The sequence below is a fragment of the Protomyctophum bolini genome (genome assembly GCF_963924005.1).
Source record: "Protomyctophum bolini genome assembly, chromosome: 1".
NCBI lineage: Eukaryota > Metazoa > Chordata > Actinopteri > Myctophiformes > Myctophidae > Protomyctophum > Protomyctophum bolini.
The window spans coordinates 15,401,623-15,418,692 of NC_137862.1; the positions used below are offsets into that span (position 1 = coordinate 15,401,623).

Consider the following 17,070-nt stretch of genomic DNA (forward strand, 5'->3'; position numbering starts at 1 on the left):
ATTATGTGCAGAATGTTCAGCCTGTGAACATTTTCAGGAACCCTGTTGCTAAAGGATGTCTTGGAGAGAAAAAGATTTCCCATCCTCTCAGATTTCTCATTAATATTTTGCCTGTGAAGTGAAAGAACTCTTGTAATCTGTGACAAAGAACTAAATGCATCATCATGACCTTCAATCCCTTGATGCACGGTGATGTTTTGGTCAGTTAAAAGGTAGGGTAAGTGATATGTTTTGTGTTTTTAGCATTTATTGTCATATTGTGTGTTCAGTAACAGGGGTCTCCCTGTCTTTCTAGGTATTTAATAAACATACAATTCCTTTTCAGGTGGGTTGAACGTTTTCAGCCAATCAGGAAAGAGTACCCATTTGCATGCTCATTTCCAATTTGGTAATTTCACCTGTTTACTCAGTATTCTGTGGAAGTTCTGTCTCCTGATTGGATAAAATAGGTATCACGACCTGAAAATGCATCGACTATTTTCTAAAGAACTCCCGTTACTGAACAAACACTATAGCAATGAGTACTATAGAGTAGTATTAGCATATATATATTTTTTATTAACAAAAAACATTCACTTGTCCTACCTTTTACTAGTTGCATTTGTTAGGAGGGCATGCTATTTATAGTATATACTAGACGCCAAGTTTCATTGAAATGAATAGTCTGCCATGCTTGGCTCCACTTGTTTTATAGCTCCATGCTAATGATGCTAGACACTGCAGGACAGTGCTACTCTAGTGAATTAAACTAAACATGGCAGACCACACTGAAAACTATAATGTTTTCCCTCACATTTGACATGAGAAATGTATAATTCAGTAACAGGATGGAACTTGATTCAGCACTGCCTTGTAGAAATATTCTTTTACTTTGTGGGCCGACGTGATATCCGAGCATTTGGTGGTTCTTGCCTATGCAAAAGTCTGAGCTCATAGCTGGGTTAAAAGATGCACAAACAGTTGTGTTGGTATGCGACATTGGGAGCTCCGTTGCCGTTTGATGCTGCGCCCGTCCCAGATTGCGGAAACGTGTCCCGCACCTTACACTATGAAATAGGTCACGTCACGATATGCTTGTGAAACACCATTCACCTCTCTTTAAGCCCTATTTTACACTTTCAAAACATTTACATTTTCTTTAAATAGCCAATCTATAACCAAGTGTCTGACAACAGTGTCAAATGAAGATAATGATGTATTCTCAACTGAGAAAGGTAGCACCTTGCTGTGCCTGTCCAAGTCCATGGTCTTTAAGACATTAATGTCAGGAAGGTGTGAGGGTTCAGGGTCCCTCGGGCGGCATGGACTTCCTGTTCCGGACTTGAACCACTTCCTTCCTCTCTTTCAGGAAGTTCCCGAAGGCATCGCTCTCTTTGCTCTCCTCAGTCACTGAAGAAGAGGAAGAGAGGGATGAAGAGAGGCAACATGAGAGTAAGAGGGCAACTGTATCAGAGATCGGCTCGTTGACTTATTTTGTTTCCATTAGCAATGCTACAAAATGCTAACAAGTGGACATTTCTGAGTAACGAATTGGAATTTAACCCATTTAGGACTGAGGCCGAAGGATACAATTATAGCATGTACATAGCAACAAAAGGGGTTCCCATCCAGAATGGTTTTCTATTTGACAAGAATATGAGGGTCTACATCTCAAACCCAAACACACGTGTGTGTGTGTGTGTGTGTGTGTGTGTGTGTGTGTGTGACTGTGTGTGTGTGTGTGTGTGTGTGTGTGTGTATAAACATAAATATGCCTTTAACATCCATTTGTCATTTCCATTTTATCCAGTAGTAAGATAGGATCATTAAAGACACAGGTCAGAATTTGACATTGGCACTAACTTATGTGTTTATGTCCTCTGTCTAGTACTGATGATCAGTCTGTCCACCTTTCGCCCTTATTAGAGATCTGAGGTCTCCCAAGATGGTGCATATAGACTGACGTCATAGACCTGCCTCCAAGTACTCTGGTAATGTGTACTATACAACGGTGTACTGATGTCATAGTTCCCACTGACAATGGGTAGTGGGTACACTGTAAGAGATTTCACTGTACTATTACAGTAAATTACTGGCAGCACTGACGCCCGCAATTTACTGTTATTTTACAGTACATCTACTGTAATTCATTTTACAGTAGATATACAGTTTTTTCAATTACAGTATATAACTGTAAATTAAATGTGGGCCTATGGTAATTTAACAGCATACCGTTTTTCAATTACAGTACATAACTGTAAATTAAATGTGGGTTCATGGTAATTAAACAGCATACTTTTTTTTCCATTACAGTATATAACTGTAAATTAAATGTGGGCCTATGGTAATTTAACAGCATACCGTTTTTCAATTACAGTACATAACTGTAAATTAAATGTGGGTTCATGGTAATTAAACAGCATACTTTTTTTCAATTACAGTATATAACTGTAAATTAAATGTCTGTTCATGGTAATTTAACAGCATATCATCTGTTCAATTACAGTATATAACTTTAAATTAAATGTGGGTTCATGGTAATTTAACAGCATACAGTATTTTGAAATGCAGTAAAAATACAGTATAACTATGGGTTTTACTGTAATTTTACAGTATGTTCCAGTATGCATGTTTTCAATAAAATGTAATAAAAATTAAATTATTGATATACAACTAATACAAAACACACAGGTATAGATATTCAACACAGTTGGTTTATTATTAAAGCTGCTATTCAACAATAGTCTCCATTAAAACTTTTTTCTATTATTTTAAATGCAATCAATAATAAATGACAGACTGACTGACAGACTCATGCATGGGTAGACAATGAGCAAACAGTCTCAATTAACCCCCCAAAAAAACAATAAATAAAAGATAAACAGTTTAAATTAACAAACTGTCATTTAAAATCCTGAATGACAGGACATGGCAAAAACGGCATCTGCATTATAATGCAATATTAATACAGCAGCATCAAGAACAATCTTTTAACAGCATTGTGTCAGTCTAGCCAACATGCAAAATACTTAACATGAGAGGTAACAGCATCATCTGCGTCATACGCAATATTAATATGCAGCATCAATACAATCATTTTAACAGCAGTGCATCACAGTTGAAGTGCAAATACTTAACATGAAAGGGAGACATTGGGAAGCGATGGAGAAAGGAAGAGGCCTTGGCTTGGTTTGCATCGCGTGGCTCAATCAGGAGTGCCTGTAAAAAAAAATCAAAAAATATTGCGCAAAACAATGTAGCTGCTAAATACATTTAAAAAGGTTCAAAATGAAAAACTTTGAAAGGAGGTATATAATAGAGGTTGCACACCAGTAGTGTAGAGTTACAGACAATGTTGCAGTCAGGTAACAAGTGCCAACCTATAGATCTAAAAGGGCCATTCATCTGGTTTTAAAAAGGCTATTGTGTATTCTGGTATACTTGTATATTCTAGAATGTCAAATTCCCAGCTCCTCAAGAGTGATGAGACTCACCTGCTGTTTGTGTGGGTGGTACACAGTAGGGGAGGTACACAATTTGGGTGTATATTGATAAATAATATTTTAAATATTCATTTAGAAGTTATGTGGTTTCCTCCCGGCAGCAGATATATATACAATATATCTGAGCTTGGATTACCTATGAGGTTTACACCAGCAATACATACCTTTGAATGAATTCCAGGGTTCTGAAGGCCTCGTCTTGGTACTTGAAGTTGAAAACACCAAAAACAGCAACTCCTGACCCGAATGCCCTCATAGATCACGTGTCCCTCAACACTGATCATCCACTGGCTGTTTGTCATGGACTCATTCCCTGTTAAATAGTAAATACAAAGTTTGAAATTAGATTGAGACTACAGAAGTATTTACTATCATACACATACATTTGACTCCATTTTAATAGATGAACAAAATATTTCTCAAAAACATAAAACATTTGGGGGACAAGGGTTAAAAATAATGGAACAGTAGACATCAGTAGACTGGTAATGTGCTACAGTGCTGCTACAGTAGTAGCTGTGACCTACCAATGAATTCCAACTCAAAATCAACCAGTTTTTTCAGCAGTGTGGCTACCATCTTCTTGGAGACAACCGTTCCAGTGGTGGCCTTGGTACCTCTTTCAGGGTGAATACGGATGAACCATCTATGGGAAAGGAATAAGGAAAATGATTTGTCCAAAATACTATAGGTGTACTACAGAAAATAGCAGATCTACAAGCTTACAATGCAACACAGTGGCGTTTTGTACTGTCAGTGTGTAGATTGGATATATGCATTAGAGGTTTGGTATAAAAAAAAGACAAACAAACAACATTTTACACAACACTGATGATACTGCTGTGAAACAAGTCTATGAATCTACCTATAAAGGTTTAATCTGAAACACAATATTATTCAATGAAGTTTATGTAGTGTGCGTGGGTACCTGCATCTCTCTCAGCTACGGGTCCTTTGTTAGCCTGAAAATCATTGAAGAGCCCTAATCTTTACCATTACCACTGCTGTTGGGAGGAAACCTCATAACTCCATTTTTGAGGTTTAGTAGTAAAAAGTGCTTTGGACAACTTCTTTGGACCCTCAAAATGTCTGCTAAAGCAACTAACTCCACCACCTCTCCCCCTCTCATGGAAGTAATTGACATACAGTTACAACACCAACTTTGATGAGGCTGTATTGCTTAGTTTTAAAAATATAAGGTTTTCTTAATTTCCATTTCCTGAAAAATGAACATTTTATTATGAGGTTTCCTCCCGGCAGCAGAGATATATACAATATATCTGAGCTTGGATTACCTATGATGTTTACACCAGCAATAGATACCTTTGAATGAATTCCAGGGTTCTGGAGGCCTCGTCTTGGTACTTGAGGTTGAAAATGTAGAACACCGCAAACAGTGCAGCAACTCCTGACCCGAATGCCCTCACAGATCACGTGCCCCTCAACGCTGATCATCCACTGGCTGTATTTACTATTTACAGGGAATGAGTCCATGACAAACAGAGTTTGAAATTAGATTGAGACTACAGAAGTAGTTACTATCATGAACATTCATTTGATTCCATTTTAATATTTCTCAAAAACATGAGAAATGGCAGTTGCTTGGATTGCAAGGTGGATCTGTAGAAGGGCAGGAAATACATATGGAACAGAAGACTCTCCCTACTTTTCATTTCAGTTTCAGTTGAGCAAGATGTATCTTCACTTAAAATACAATTAAGGCATGGCATCTTCACATGAAGGTTCTATGATTGCCTCATTTTACACAAAGGGCATTTTTTTTACACAAAAATACATACCAAGCAGAACAAGTCGAGGACTGGCTGGTAGGATGAATTGTCCCTCGACGTCAGCACTTGTGTTAGACCACTGAAAAGTTAAAATAAATTAGGACAAAAATAATAATGTTGTAGCATGTGTACAATCACAATATTGAACAATAATTGATCAATACTCACATTAGCCAAAATCAGCAGTCCATCTTGGCTTTCTCCTAAATGGGTTGTAAAGAAGCTGAATTACAAGAGTCAAATCCCCATCCAACATCTTTGACATCTGCAGGATGAACACACTTAAAAGAAGCATTGGGTGTGCAACTGTGGGTCCTCATGTGCCTCACGTTAACATATCAAAGCAAGAATATGTACACATATCACATGATATCATCTTGCTCATGTATTGATGTTTCAGAAATTGTTAAAGTTGGTTAGATTTGCCAAAGTGGGCAAAGTAAGTTGTGTAGCTTGAGCAATGTTGCTAGCAGCTAGCAGATGTTGTTTAAAAATATAGACTGTAGGAAACGTTCTTACCTTAGTCTCCTTTTCTTCTCAGTCTTCTTTATGCTTCTTCTTTTGTTCTTTTGTGTTGTTTTGTTAGTTTGCTTGGCAAAAAACTGTTGGCTAAAAAGATTATACAAGGCTCCTTCACTGCATGGCCAACAACAATCAACTGACGAACTTTGAAGGGAAAACCTGGGTGTGGCCTATATTTCCATGTGGCTTTGCATAAAATACTGCATTCTACTGTTAAATTACAGTCTCTAGTAAAATAACGGCATAAGCTGTGAACTGAATGGTCCCTCGGCTATAGACCCTTGTACTGGAGAAGTATATAGTACTCTGACATGCAACAGCAGAGAGAGAGGGGGGGGGACATGCATCACCATTCAATCCATTGAATTGAGCACAGCTGACAGCAATCAGACTAGCTCAGAACTGGGAATGAGTATTTTGGTTTATATTTCTTTAAAAAATCATAACTTTTGACAGGAATGTGCTAGAGACTTACTTTCTTTTTTGACAGACTCATAAATTATGAGGGTAGACTGACATATGTCAGAATTGTAAAGTTTTGTCAAATCGTCTTAGAGATAATCATAAATATGTATCTACAGGGAAAAGTAATGGTCGAAAACTAAATCAAACACCAGATTATTGATCAGCGTGTCGCCCTGAACGCATCAATATAAATCTCCTCACACACAGACTTACTGTTCTCTAACCCTAACCCAGCCACCAAAACGTGCTAGGGTTAGGGTTAGGGTTGCCGAGGTCGTAGAGCAAAACCGAGACCAGATTCTTGATCAGCTCGTTGCTCTGAAAACACCAATATAAGTTTCCTCCCACACGGACATACGGTTCTCTTAATTGATTAGGGTTACAGGTTCGCTATCTCGCTTAATAACTCGAAAACGATAAGAAGTTGGATTCCGATTTCGAGATATGTTGTTCAGTTTTTTTAGACGAACAAGGGGATATCTTGTTTGTCCCGGTACGCCACTCCTAAGTTGGCTTCCTCCACTTTCGGAAGGTACATATAGGTGTACAACCTAACACCATACTGAAGGAAGATCTGAAATTTTGAAAAGTGTCGTACCAGGACAAACAAGATATCCACTTGATCGTCTCGAAAAACTGAACAACATATATAAAAATTAGACCCCAAGTCCTTATTGTTGTGGAGTTATTGAGAGGGAAAGATTGCCCGCTTTTGCAGTCTTTTTGCTGATCTTTGACCTTTATCAGTGGCCTAAAAAATCAGGCCCGGTGCCATTACATCCGGCTTACTCTCAATATGGATTGAGTGAAGTTTCAGATTTAAAAAAAATATCTTGAGCGATTAATTCCAGAAAATGGTCAGATTTTGCAGTCTTTTGGCTGACCTTTGACCTTTGCAAACGTCGTGGAAATTTGAGACCGCCGCCATTGAATTCGGCATGCTCCAAATATGAAGAATACGTCTAGTGTACGTAGAAAAACATTAAAAAACATGTTTTAAAGGTCTGTTTGTGGAGAGGAGAGGAGAGGAGAGGAGAGGAGAGGAGAGGAGCTCACAGTGACACCTTGCAACAGGTGTGTGTAGTTGCTAATCAAATGTCTTGACACACACACACACACACACACACACACACACAGGTGGACCCTCTTGTAAACAAGTGTAATGCTTAATTGCTTAAAGTCTTTGTATTGAGTTTGTGTTTGAAATGTACTGTAATTCTGCAAACTGTTAAAGTGTTAATACATATTTCAATCAATCAATCAAGGCTTTGATGTTCTATGACAAAGTTTAAAATCCATCTCCTTCCAACCTATATGAGTCTAACAGTCAGTCAGCCAGCCAGCAAGCCAGCCAGCCAGCCAGCCAGTCAGTCAGTCAGTCAGTCAGTCAGTCAGTCAGTCAGTCAGTCAGCCAGCCAGCAAGCCAGTCAGTCTCCTCTTCTATACCATTGTAGGCTGTTGATTTAACAGTATTGTACTGCTACATAACAGGTTCTACTCATATTAGTTAAATAACAGCATACAATGCTAATTTACAGGAAAGGGATGACTATTTAACAGTATTGTACTGCTACATAACAGGTTCTACTCATATTAGTTAAATAACAGCATACAATGCTAATTTACAGGAAAGGGATGACTATTTAACAGTATTGTACTGCTACATAACAGGTTCTACTCATATTAGTTAAATAACAGCATACAATGCTAATTTACAGGAAAGGGATGACTATTTAACAGTATTGTACTGCTACATAACAGGTTCTACTGTTATTAGTTCAATTACAGCATAGAATGTTAATTTACAGAATAGAATGTTAATTTACAGGAAAGAGATGACAATTTAACAGTATTTTACAATTTGGTGAAAAACAGTAAGATACTGTTGCAAATCCACCCTAATTTTACAGTTATAGGTTACAGTGTACGTACTATTACCATTATATACCACATAATGACAATGTGCCGAGTTTGCATCCAAGCCAGGGCCTGACTTGGATCCAAAATGTGTGAAATGAGTGAAATGAAATCATTCCGTTTGTTTGATCAGCATGCTGTACTAACCGCTGTGGTCGATGTCATCTGTGTCGCTGTCCACGTCTTCGTCATCCTCATCGGGGTTACCCCGGTTGAAGATGAGATCACTGGGGCCAACAATGTTGGCTTCCTCTGAGGACAGGAAGTGACATCACACACACTGTCAGCAATGGGTACACTACACTATGACAGGGCTAACCGCAGTCAACAGGTGTTCATGATCAGTGGCAACAACAAGCTGTAGACTATTTTGTCATGGTCGTGCTAATGAAACAATAAACAGGATTATTATTTCATTCATTCAAGTACAACTATCAGAAGATGTAACCCAAATAAAGAAATGTGTCACTTTGCAAGTTTAACTAAAGTTTTCCACACGTCTAAAGTAAATCCTGATACAGACATAACCTTTTTTTAATCACTTTTAACTTTAACTTTTAACTTTATATCAACAATTATCATTGTTGATATACGGTAACTCCATTTAGGTCAATGACATACAATTATGTAGTTATATAATAATATATAAATAGCAAACAGTCATTGACTGCCAGTCAACCTCGTGTTTTGGTACACATATTTGGTTTTAGTATTTTATTCCTAATTTATCTTTGTATGATTAGATCGTTGCATTTGTAAGGGAGTATGATAAAGTCCTTGACAAACTACTGCACTTTGCCAAGTTCATAGGACATTATGGGAAGGAGTGCCTCAGGAGGTAGAGCGGCCGTCTTGGAATCTGAAGGTTCCAGGTTTGATTCCCAGAGGCTCCTCCTGGCTAAGTGTCAAGGTGTCCTTGAGCAAGACACTGAACTCCTAACTGCTCCCGATGAGCAGGTTGTGTGAATGGGTGAATGTGAAGTACATTGTAATGTAAAGCGCTATATAAATGCAGTCCATTTACCATTTCAAAGTAAAATGATCCATGGTGCTAACCTGTATTTGCTGCTGAGCTCATGTGAACAGCTCCCATGTCCTTCCTCAGCCGGTCCATCTGCTGCTGCTGCTTCTTGCTCTGAGCGTCAGCCTGAAACAAAGTCAGCGGTCACTTTAGTCATACGAGCGTCAGCCTGAAACAAAGTCAGCGGTCACTTTAGTCATACGAGCGTCAGCCTGGAACAAAGTCAGCGGTCACTTTAGTCATACGAGCGTCAGCCTGAAACAAAGTCAGCGGTCACTTTAGTCATATGAGCTTCAGCCTGAAACAAAGTCAGCGGTCACTTTAGTCATACGAGCGTCAGCCTGAAACAAAGTCAGCGGTCACTTTAGTCATATGAGTGTCAGCCTGGAACAAAGCCAGTGGTCACTTTAGTCATATGAGCGTCAGCCTGGAACAAAGCCAGTGGTCACTTTATCCCTGCAATGCTCTCAGCATCAGCCTGAAACAAAGTCAGCGGTCACTTTATTCCTACAAATTACAATGCAACAGATGCACTTAATCACTCAAACTTTGGTGTACCTATTCTGAGGAAAACTTTCGGCCAAAATAGCAGATGTACAAGATAGTACTTAACTGTAGATCGCCTATTTTTGGTGAACTTAAGTGAAGAGATAATGGTGTAGAGGGAAATAATAGCGCATCCATCCATATATACTGGGGGACCCCGGTCAACTAAGTATATAGGGTTTAAGACAGTGGTTATAAAGAATTATTCCACTAATAGTGCAGGTTCAGCCTTGTGACTATGAGTCACGGTATACTTGACATTTCATTTGGACTACTTTCAAATACAGTAATTACTGTAGTTTTATTTTCATTTTAGATATTGGAAGAAACCACTGGTTTCCATTCATTTCAGTACACCATGAAAATACATGTGCAGAGACGTTAAACTTGACACAGTGACCGTTTGTGGGGCATTTAGTGGGGCTGACAACATTCTAATGTCTATTTTACCCCCCAAAAAAGGAAAACATTACTCACCAGCTCTTTATGAAGTCGTTCATACTCTGGCCGATATTCCCTGAGAAAGATATGGGTCAGTACGGCGCACGCACACACACTCTTAATTTCAGTGTGATCTCCTGTGCAGTGGACTTCATGCTGGCAGACAGTAACAATGAATGAAAAACACAATATATACTACTACTAGTACTCACGTCTCATACTCCTTAGCTGCGTCTGCCACCTGGACAAAGAAGTCATCCAACCCACTGCCTGTCACTGCAGATACACCAACCACCTACAGACACACAACACATAGGAGATACTGTACTCAGCTGTCATAAGTAGACAGTAGGAAAGCTGATAAGGAGAGAATATAGGAGAGACAGACAGTAGGAAGGTTGCGAAGGAGAGAGTATAGGAGAGACAGACAGTAGGAAAGCTGAGCGGGAGAGTATAGAAGAGACAACAGTAGGAAAGCTGAGAGGGAGGGTATAGAAGAGACAGACAGTAGGAAAGCTGAGAGGGAGGGTATAGAAGAGACAGTAGAAAGCTGAGAAGGAGAGTATAGGAGAGACAGTAAGAAAGCTGAGAAGGAGAGTATAGGAGAGACAGATAGTAGGAAGGATCAGAAGAGGAGAGTGTAGGAGAGACAGACAGTAGGAAAGCTGATACGGAGTGTAACGCCCGGGATAGTCCAACATCTTAACCACTAGACTAGACCAAAGGGATATCCCTCTGGACCGGGGGAGATATATTACACTTTTGAGGCTCTGAGCCACTCTGCTACAGGTGCATAGAGTCAGTCTCTTACCCGTAGGTGGGTGTAGAACTCGTCCAGCACCAGACTCATGGAGCGGGTCAGGTTGCTGACGTACGACGTCTCCTGGTTCAGAGCGTCCTGGAATACTTCAAAGTCCTGCATCCACTCCACCGCGAAGCTGTGGTCTATGATGTCTGTCTGCAACACATACACACAAAACAATGTCAACGTCAATCAATACACATACTGTATATATCTATGGTGTGGTGTCCAGTAAAATGATGTATTCTATGGTTGTTAGCAGTTGGTATTTTATTTTACAGTAAAATATATATATATACAGTTGTGATCAAAAGTTTACATACGTTTGTAAAGGACATACTGTCATGATAGTCCTGCCTTTCCAATAATTTGTTCAACTCTTATTCTTCTGTGATGGGTTGATTGGAGCAAATACTTCTTAGTCATACAAAAAAATCTTGAATTTATTTGTATTTTTATGAATGTTTAAGGGTTTTCTGAAAATGTGACCAAATCCGCTGGTTCATAAATATACATACAGCATACATATTATGTCCCATATGGTAATGTAGAAAGTTGTGTCAATCAAATTAGCTTTGTGGCATGGCCTCTTAACTTAAACTGAGTGATTATGATTGACTACTTCTGGTCTGTTCACTTCTCTGAGCCTTATTTAGGGCTCGTTTGGCCACAACCCACAAACAATAAAATGGGAAAGTCAAAGGAGCTCAGCATGGATCTGAAAAAGCGAATAATAGACTTAAACAAGTCAGGAAAGTCATTTCTAGTCAGCTACAGGTCCCAAGATCAACTGTGCAAAAAATTGTTTAATACTTTGTATGCTAGAGTTTAAAGTGAGCTCAGGCCTGGTGGTGCTAAGCGATTAACATTGGACTTTTGAACTTTTTAGGGGCCCACAGCGAGGGGCCTCTTATAGCGAGATAAATCAAAAGAAAGCCTAACTTGTCCACTTCAATTTTAAACAAAAATCATGATTTTACCATCTTCCATTCTGGAGATATTGACCTTTTTCTAACACCTGCTTTTGCCTGCACTCTGCTCGCTTGAAAAAACAGCAGAGATATGGAAGGTTGAAGTTGACAGACATTGACAGACAGATATAAAAATGAACACAAATAATATCATATACATACTACACACTGAATGAAAGCCCTGAATGTCTACTTTTAGGAGGGAAACAAATACACATTGATCCCATGTACAGTTTGTCAGTAATTGGCTATTGAATGCAGCTTGCGCTCACCAGAGAGAACTTTAGAGAAGGCATGGACCTGAAGAACTATTATTCACAAAATAAGGCCTATAGCGACATGTACACTATATACCGTATGAAACAGAAGACTCTCTGCTTTCATAAGAAAAAAACAAATACTGTAATAATAATACAAATCACACCCCTGTGAAGTGAGCAGTGCAATTGCACTGCAATTGCACTGCTCACTTCACAGGGGTGTGATTTTTTTATTATTACAGTATTAGTTTTTTGCCAGAAGCTTGTGGAACAATGTGGATGGCTACCAAAAGCGTCAAATTGGGGTGAAAATGGCCAAGGGACATGCAACCAAATATTAGCATTGCTGTATGTATTCTTTTGAACCAGCAGATTTGGTCACATTTTCAGAAAACCCTTAAACATTCATAAAAATACAAATAAATTCAAGATTTTTTTGTATGACTAAGAAGTATTTGCTCCAATCAACCTATCACAGAAAAATAAGAGTTGAACAAATTATTGGAAAGGCAGGACTATCATGACAGTATGTCCTTTACAAACGTATGTAAACTTTTGATCACAACTTATAAATACGATACCCTACTCGCCTCTGCCTACTGTGCTTAGACATGTCTGTATGTATGATGTTTTTGTTTGATGATGTGTGAGGGCTCGGGAATGTGTCAAAGTGTCTATGCATTCATGCTTCCTCCTTACCTTATTCATGACAACAATGAAGGGCAGCTTTGTCTTATAGAGAATGCTGAAAGGGAGACCGAAAGAATGCAGCTCAGAGTCATCCACAAGGTTTATTTCTATTTTTTCTAAACAGGTGTCAGTCAACTTATATATATACCTGACGGCATACAGCATGTTGGACATGAAAGTGACGGGGTTGACGCTGCGAGACGTGTCCATCACATACACCACCACACAAGGGAATGAGGAGGCCTGCACATACAAACAGATATGCACATGCACAGACACACGTATCATATTATGTATACACGCTCAGTGGTAGGAGTATTAGAAATTTGTATTTCTGTTCTTAGCATTACACATAATCAAATCAATCTTGCTTCCTTTCTAGTGGAATATAATATTGTAATATACAGACAGACGTTCACACCCATGAGTAAATCTTTTCTAAAAAGAAAAGGAAAATAAATACCTAATTGGTCTGAATATAAGACTGTTTTTTTCCAATGGAAATATCCCAAAACACTGGGTTGTATTATAATCGGGGACTAGACAATTTGACATTCAATGTTCTTTTTCCACAAATGAAATGGGGGTTGTCTTATAATCAGAGTCGTCAATATTCGGCACAATATGGGTACTTGAGACATAGCCTACCAGAGATTCTGTGATGATGGTGCCAGAGGCTGACCAGGTGAACACCTCAATCTGCCCTGGAGTGTCAATCAAAACGTATCTGTACACAAGGGTCAAAGGTCAGCTGGTATTGTACATGTTACAGCAGATACAGGCTTTAAAACAACGCCTACAGTACCAACACCATATCCATAGATACAAATAAAACATCATGGCATATAACTCACTATTAAATTAACTTAATTGGCTCGCATAGAAATATATGCATGACATTTTAAATCTGTTGTATAGATAACATGGTCAGGTCAAGATGTTTTACAATGTTTGAGATTTGACTCTGGAGATGATGCTGGTTGAAATGTCAGTCAATACAATAAAACATGCATTGCCTATCCAGTCATTTACTTGGGCAATCTATTTTGAAGTGCCCAGGTAAGTCTTCTTTCATAATTATTACATTGTCCTTTACTGTTGCGCACCAAAATCAGAACTTATTTTAAAAAATCGTGCGTGTGTATTTGTGTGTGTGTTAGGTTGCACACAGGTGGTGAAAAACAACCATGCTATTTTCGTGCTCATACCCACCCAGCCAGGCACCCACCCACACACACACACACATAGCTCCGTAAGAGAGTGGTTGCACCACTCAAAAAAACGTGTATTCAGGGAATGGGCATCAGGGCTATCTTACATCACAAGGCCCTAAATAACAACTAGAGTACCAGTAAGGCCAAAGAAAGGGCTGGCAGTATGTTCTACCATATACTGTAGATCTACTTCTCTCCATTTACATTTTGTGCAATACCATACTGTTTCGGAACTTTGTTAATTATTTTATCAGATCCTTACATCATTCTGTCAAAGTTGTTTAAAATATACTATACATCTGCATTATACATTTTTGGTTTTTATTTTCATCGTCAGGCTTCTACAGGAATAATTACTCTGTAAAGCCGTTTGTCTGTTCCACCCAGACTGTACCTGGGGGAGTGTAAAGCTGGGGAAGGCAGGGGTGGGATGAATTGTCAGTGGTTCAAATTAAAAGGAAAATTGAATAAAGTCAACATAAAACACATCAGATATTTGAGTGGGCATGTGCCCCCTCGGTTTGAATTCCACTGCCTAACAACACTCACTCGTGATCGTGTTGTTTCTTCTCGATAAACTTCATCACCTGAAAGTGAAATGAGAGACAAATGAGTATGTGTGATATTCCCATTATGCAACGTCTCACTTCATCATGAAACAAACTGTGAACATTGTCTGCACTCTTCTAGCAGTCATTTGTGACTTCTAGAATGAAGCAGGTAGTAACTTTCTGATTTCAAGTTCATTAACCTTTTCAGCTAGAGACTCAAAAGAGACGCACACACGAGCACACGCACACTTTTTTGCCTGGTTTGCACCTGACAATATAGAATATCAATATACCCTTGCAAAATACCACAATGTATTACACAAGGGAACTCTACCTGATCGAAACGTGTTGCAAATAGATTGAGGGCGGTCACAATGCCACCATTGGGCCCAAGACCATACTGCTTCATCACTTCTTTGTAGTTGACAGTGTCACGGATATCTGCCATAAGGAGGTCAAAGAATCAGTAAGAGAAGAACTTGATTACAAGAAGAATTTCAGCCATATGTAGGCACAGAAAAAGAAAATAAATGCTAATCAGGGTCAATGGGTATACACTGTGATGTTATTCAGTTCTTTCTGCCTCTCTTGGATGTGTTCATTGTCAGTGCTATTCTACAAGCCAAGGATATCATGGCACCAACACGTCAGATTCACTTCTCACTCTTAACAAGGGTGCTCTCTCAATTCAGTGGCAAAGGCTTACCGATGTTGGCAGGGAACGGTACTTCGTGTACAGCAGGGTCCAGGTTGATGACATATGGGGGGGACTTCTTGGTGTGAAGATAAGCGGTCAGCCTCTGCAAAACGAACACATGCCATGAATAAATACATTTAGCTCTGTGGCTTTTTCTGTAGTTGCTGTAGGCTTACTGCTGCTTAGTTACTATGCTAGTTGGAATGCACTGAGCAGCTTAGCTTACTATGGAATCCAGGCAAAACTGTCTGTCTGTGTGTCACGCTGTGACACCACCCGCCCACCACCAGAGGGCGCAGCTGTATCACACACACAAAGAAATACATGCACACTAGAAAACTTTAAAAATCATTCAATATAGGATGGAAATTGGAATTGTGGACAAAATCTTATCCAACAAAATATTCAAGGTATTGGGTCTGAGAGGCTAAATCTTATCAAATGGTGGTCCGTGGCTCAAATCAAATGCTGAATGGACCTTGATATGAAAAACCCCCCACTGTTGTAGCTTGACATCCACCACGATCATCCATACATCCAAACTATCCACCCACACCCACAGACTGGCTGTGCAGTGTCACCATCAGTGCACCAATACTGGCAGTGTCAGTGTGGCACTATCGTTTAAACTGTACGTAAACTACATGCAAGCACATCCCAAGAGACTCATGTCATCAGTGGTTAGAGTGGGTGACAAATTGACAATATTATCACACAAAAAGATGAAATTACCTACCTAGGTTCCATCCTGGAGGCTAATCTTTCCGGTGATAAAATGACCACCAACGTAATCAAAAAAGTCAACCAAAGAACAAGATTCCTTTACAGGATCTCCTCACTGGTCAACAAAAACACCTTGAAGACCTTAACAGGAGCCCTCGTCCAAGGTTTCTTTGACTATATGCATGCACCTCTTGGCAACGCAAAGGCCCTTAAAACAAGGCTCCAGACTTCCCAAAACAAACTGGCCGGGCTCCTACTTGGCCTCACCCCCCTCACCCCTGCCCACTTTGACAGGCTGGAATGGCTTAGGGTCAATGACAGAGTACAGCATCTTGCAATGGGTCTGGTCCACAAGATTCGATACACCACCAAGATACCCATGTACCTGTCTAAATACTTCCTTAATGTTAACAAAGTCCACCCACAACACCAGAGAGAGTGCAACAAACCATGTACAACCCACAATAGATTAGGCACAAACAAGGGACTAAATTATTTTCCCTTTTTTACCTCCTTTATGATGAATTCCTGTTCTGTTCTTTGGCTATATACTGTAGAAGTGTCCATTTGTACGTCTCTAAATGTTTTTATGATTTGAACATGGTGGACCCTCTTGTAAACAAGTACAATGCTATATGGGTCGTCCACTCAGATAACAGTCTTTGTATTGAGTTTGTGCTTGAAATGTACTGTAATTCTGAAAACTGTTAATAGATATTTCAATCGATCAATCAATAAATCAATCGTGTTAGTCCACAATACAGGAGTTGTTGTGAGTGTGAACTGTGAACCAATGATGAACCAACTGCCATGCACTGTCTTGCTTGCATCATGCTTGCTATCACATTTTACCTGCACGAACGTTGTTTTCCCCGACCCCGCCATGCCCAACACGATCAGACACACGGCTTTCTGCTGGGCTGTATCTCCTGAAGGCGGCTCCAGTGTGGGCATGTCACCATGTCCGCCATCAGCGCT

At 39.4% G+C, this 17,070-nt stretch overlaps 1 protein-coding gene and 1 long non-coding RNA gene across 2 annotated transcripts in view; both read right to left on the bottom strand.

The window, feature by feature from the left end:
* gpn1 (GPN-loop GTPase 1) overlaps positions 1 to 17,064 on the bottom strand; it is a 17,339-nt gene extending 275 nt beyond the window's left edge. Inside the window, exons 1-13 of the mRNA XM_080765380.1 lie at positions 16,945 to 17,064; positions 15,379 to 15,472; positions 15,007 to 15,113; positions 14,671 to 14,708; positions 13,556 to 13,634; positions 13,056 to 13,150; positions 12,917 to 12,962; positions 10,996 to 11,142; positions 10,397 to 10,479; positions 10,221 to 10,260; positions 9,233 to 9,323; positions 8,324 to 8,428; positions 1 to 1,389 (exon numbers count right to left, since the gene is read on the bottom strand). The exon at positions 1 to 1,389 is cut by the window's left edge and continues 275 nt beyond it. Coding sequence (XP_080621506.1) covers positions 1,283 to 1,389; positions 8,324 to 8,428; positions 9,233 to 9,323; positions 10,221 to 10,260; positions 10,397 to 10,479; positions 10,996 to 11,142; positions 12,917 to 12,962; positions 13,056 to 13,150; positions 13,556 to 13,634; positions 14,671 to 14,708; positions 15,007 to 15,113; positions 15,379 to 15,472; positions 16,945 to 17,046 — 1,134 coding nt within the window. The 5' untranslated portion in view covers positions 17,047 to 17,064 and the 3' untranslated portion in view covers positions 1 to 1,282. The remainder of the gene's footprint in view (positions 1,390 to 8,323; positions 8,429 to 9,232; positions 9,324 to 10,220; positions 10,261 to 10,396; positions 10,480 to 10,995; positions 11,143 to 12,916; positions 12,963 to 13,055; positions 13,151 to 13,555; positions 13,635 to 14,670; positions 14,709 to 15,006; positions 15,114 to 15,378; positions 15,473 to 16,944) is intronic.
* LOC308316682 lies at positions 3,711 to 4,938 on the bottom strand. Its single transcript, XR_013964189.1, has 3 exons — positions 4,806 to 4,938; positions 4,010 to 4,128; positions 3,711 to 3,795 (listed from the first exon to the last, which is right to left on the bottom strand). It is a non-coding gene; the product is annotated as an uncharacterized lncRNA (long non-coding RNA).
* Positions 17,065 to 17,070: the final 6 nt, after the last annotated feature.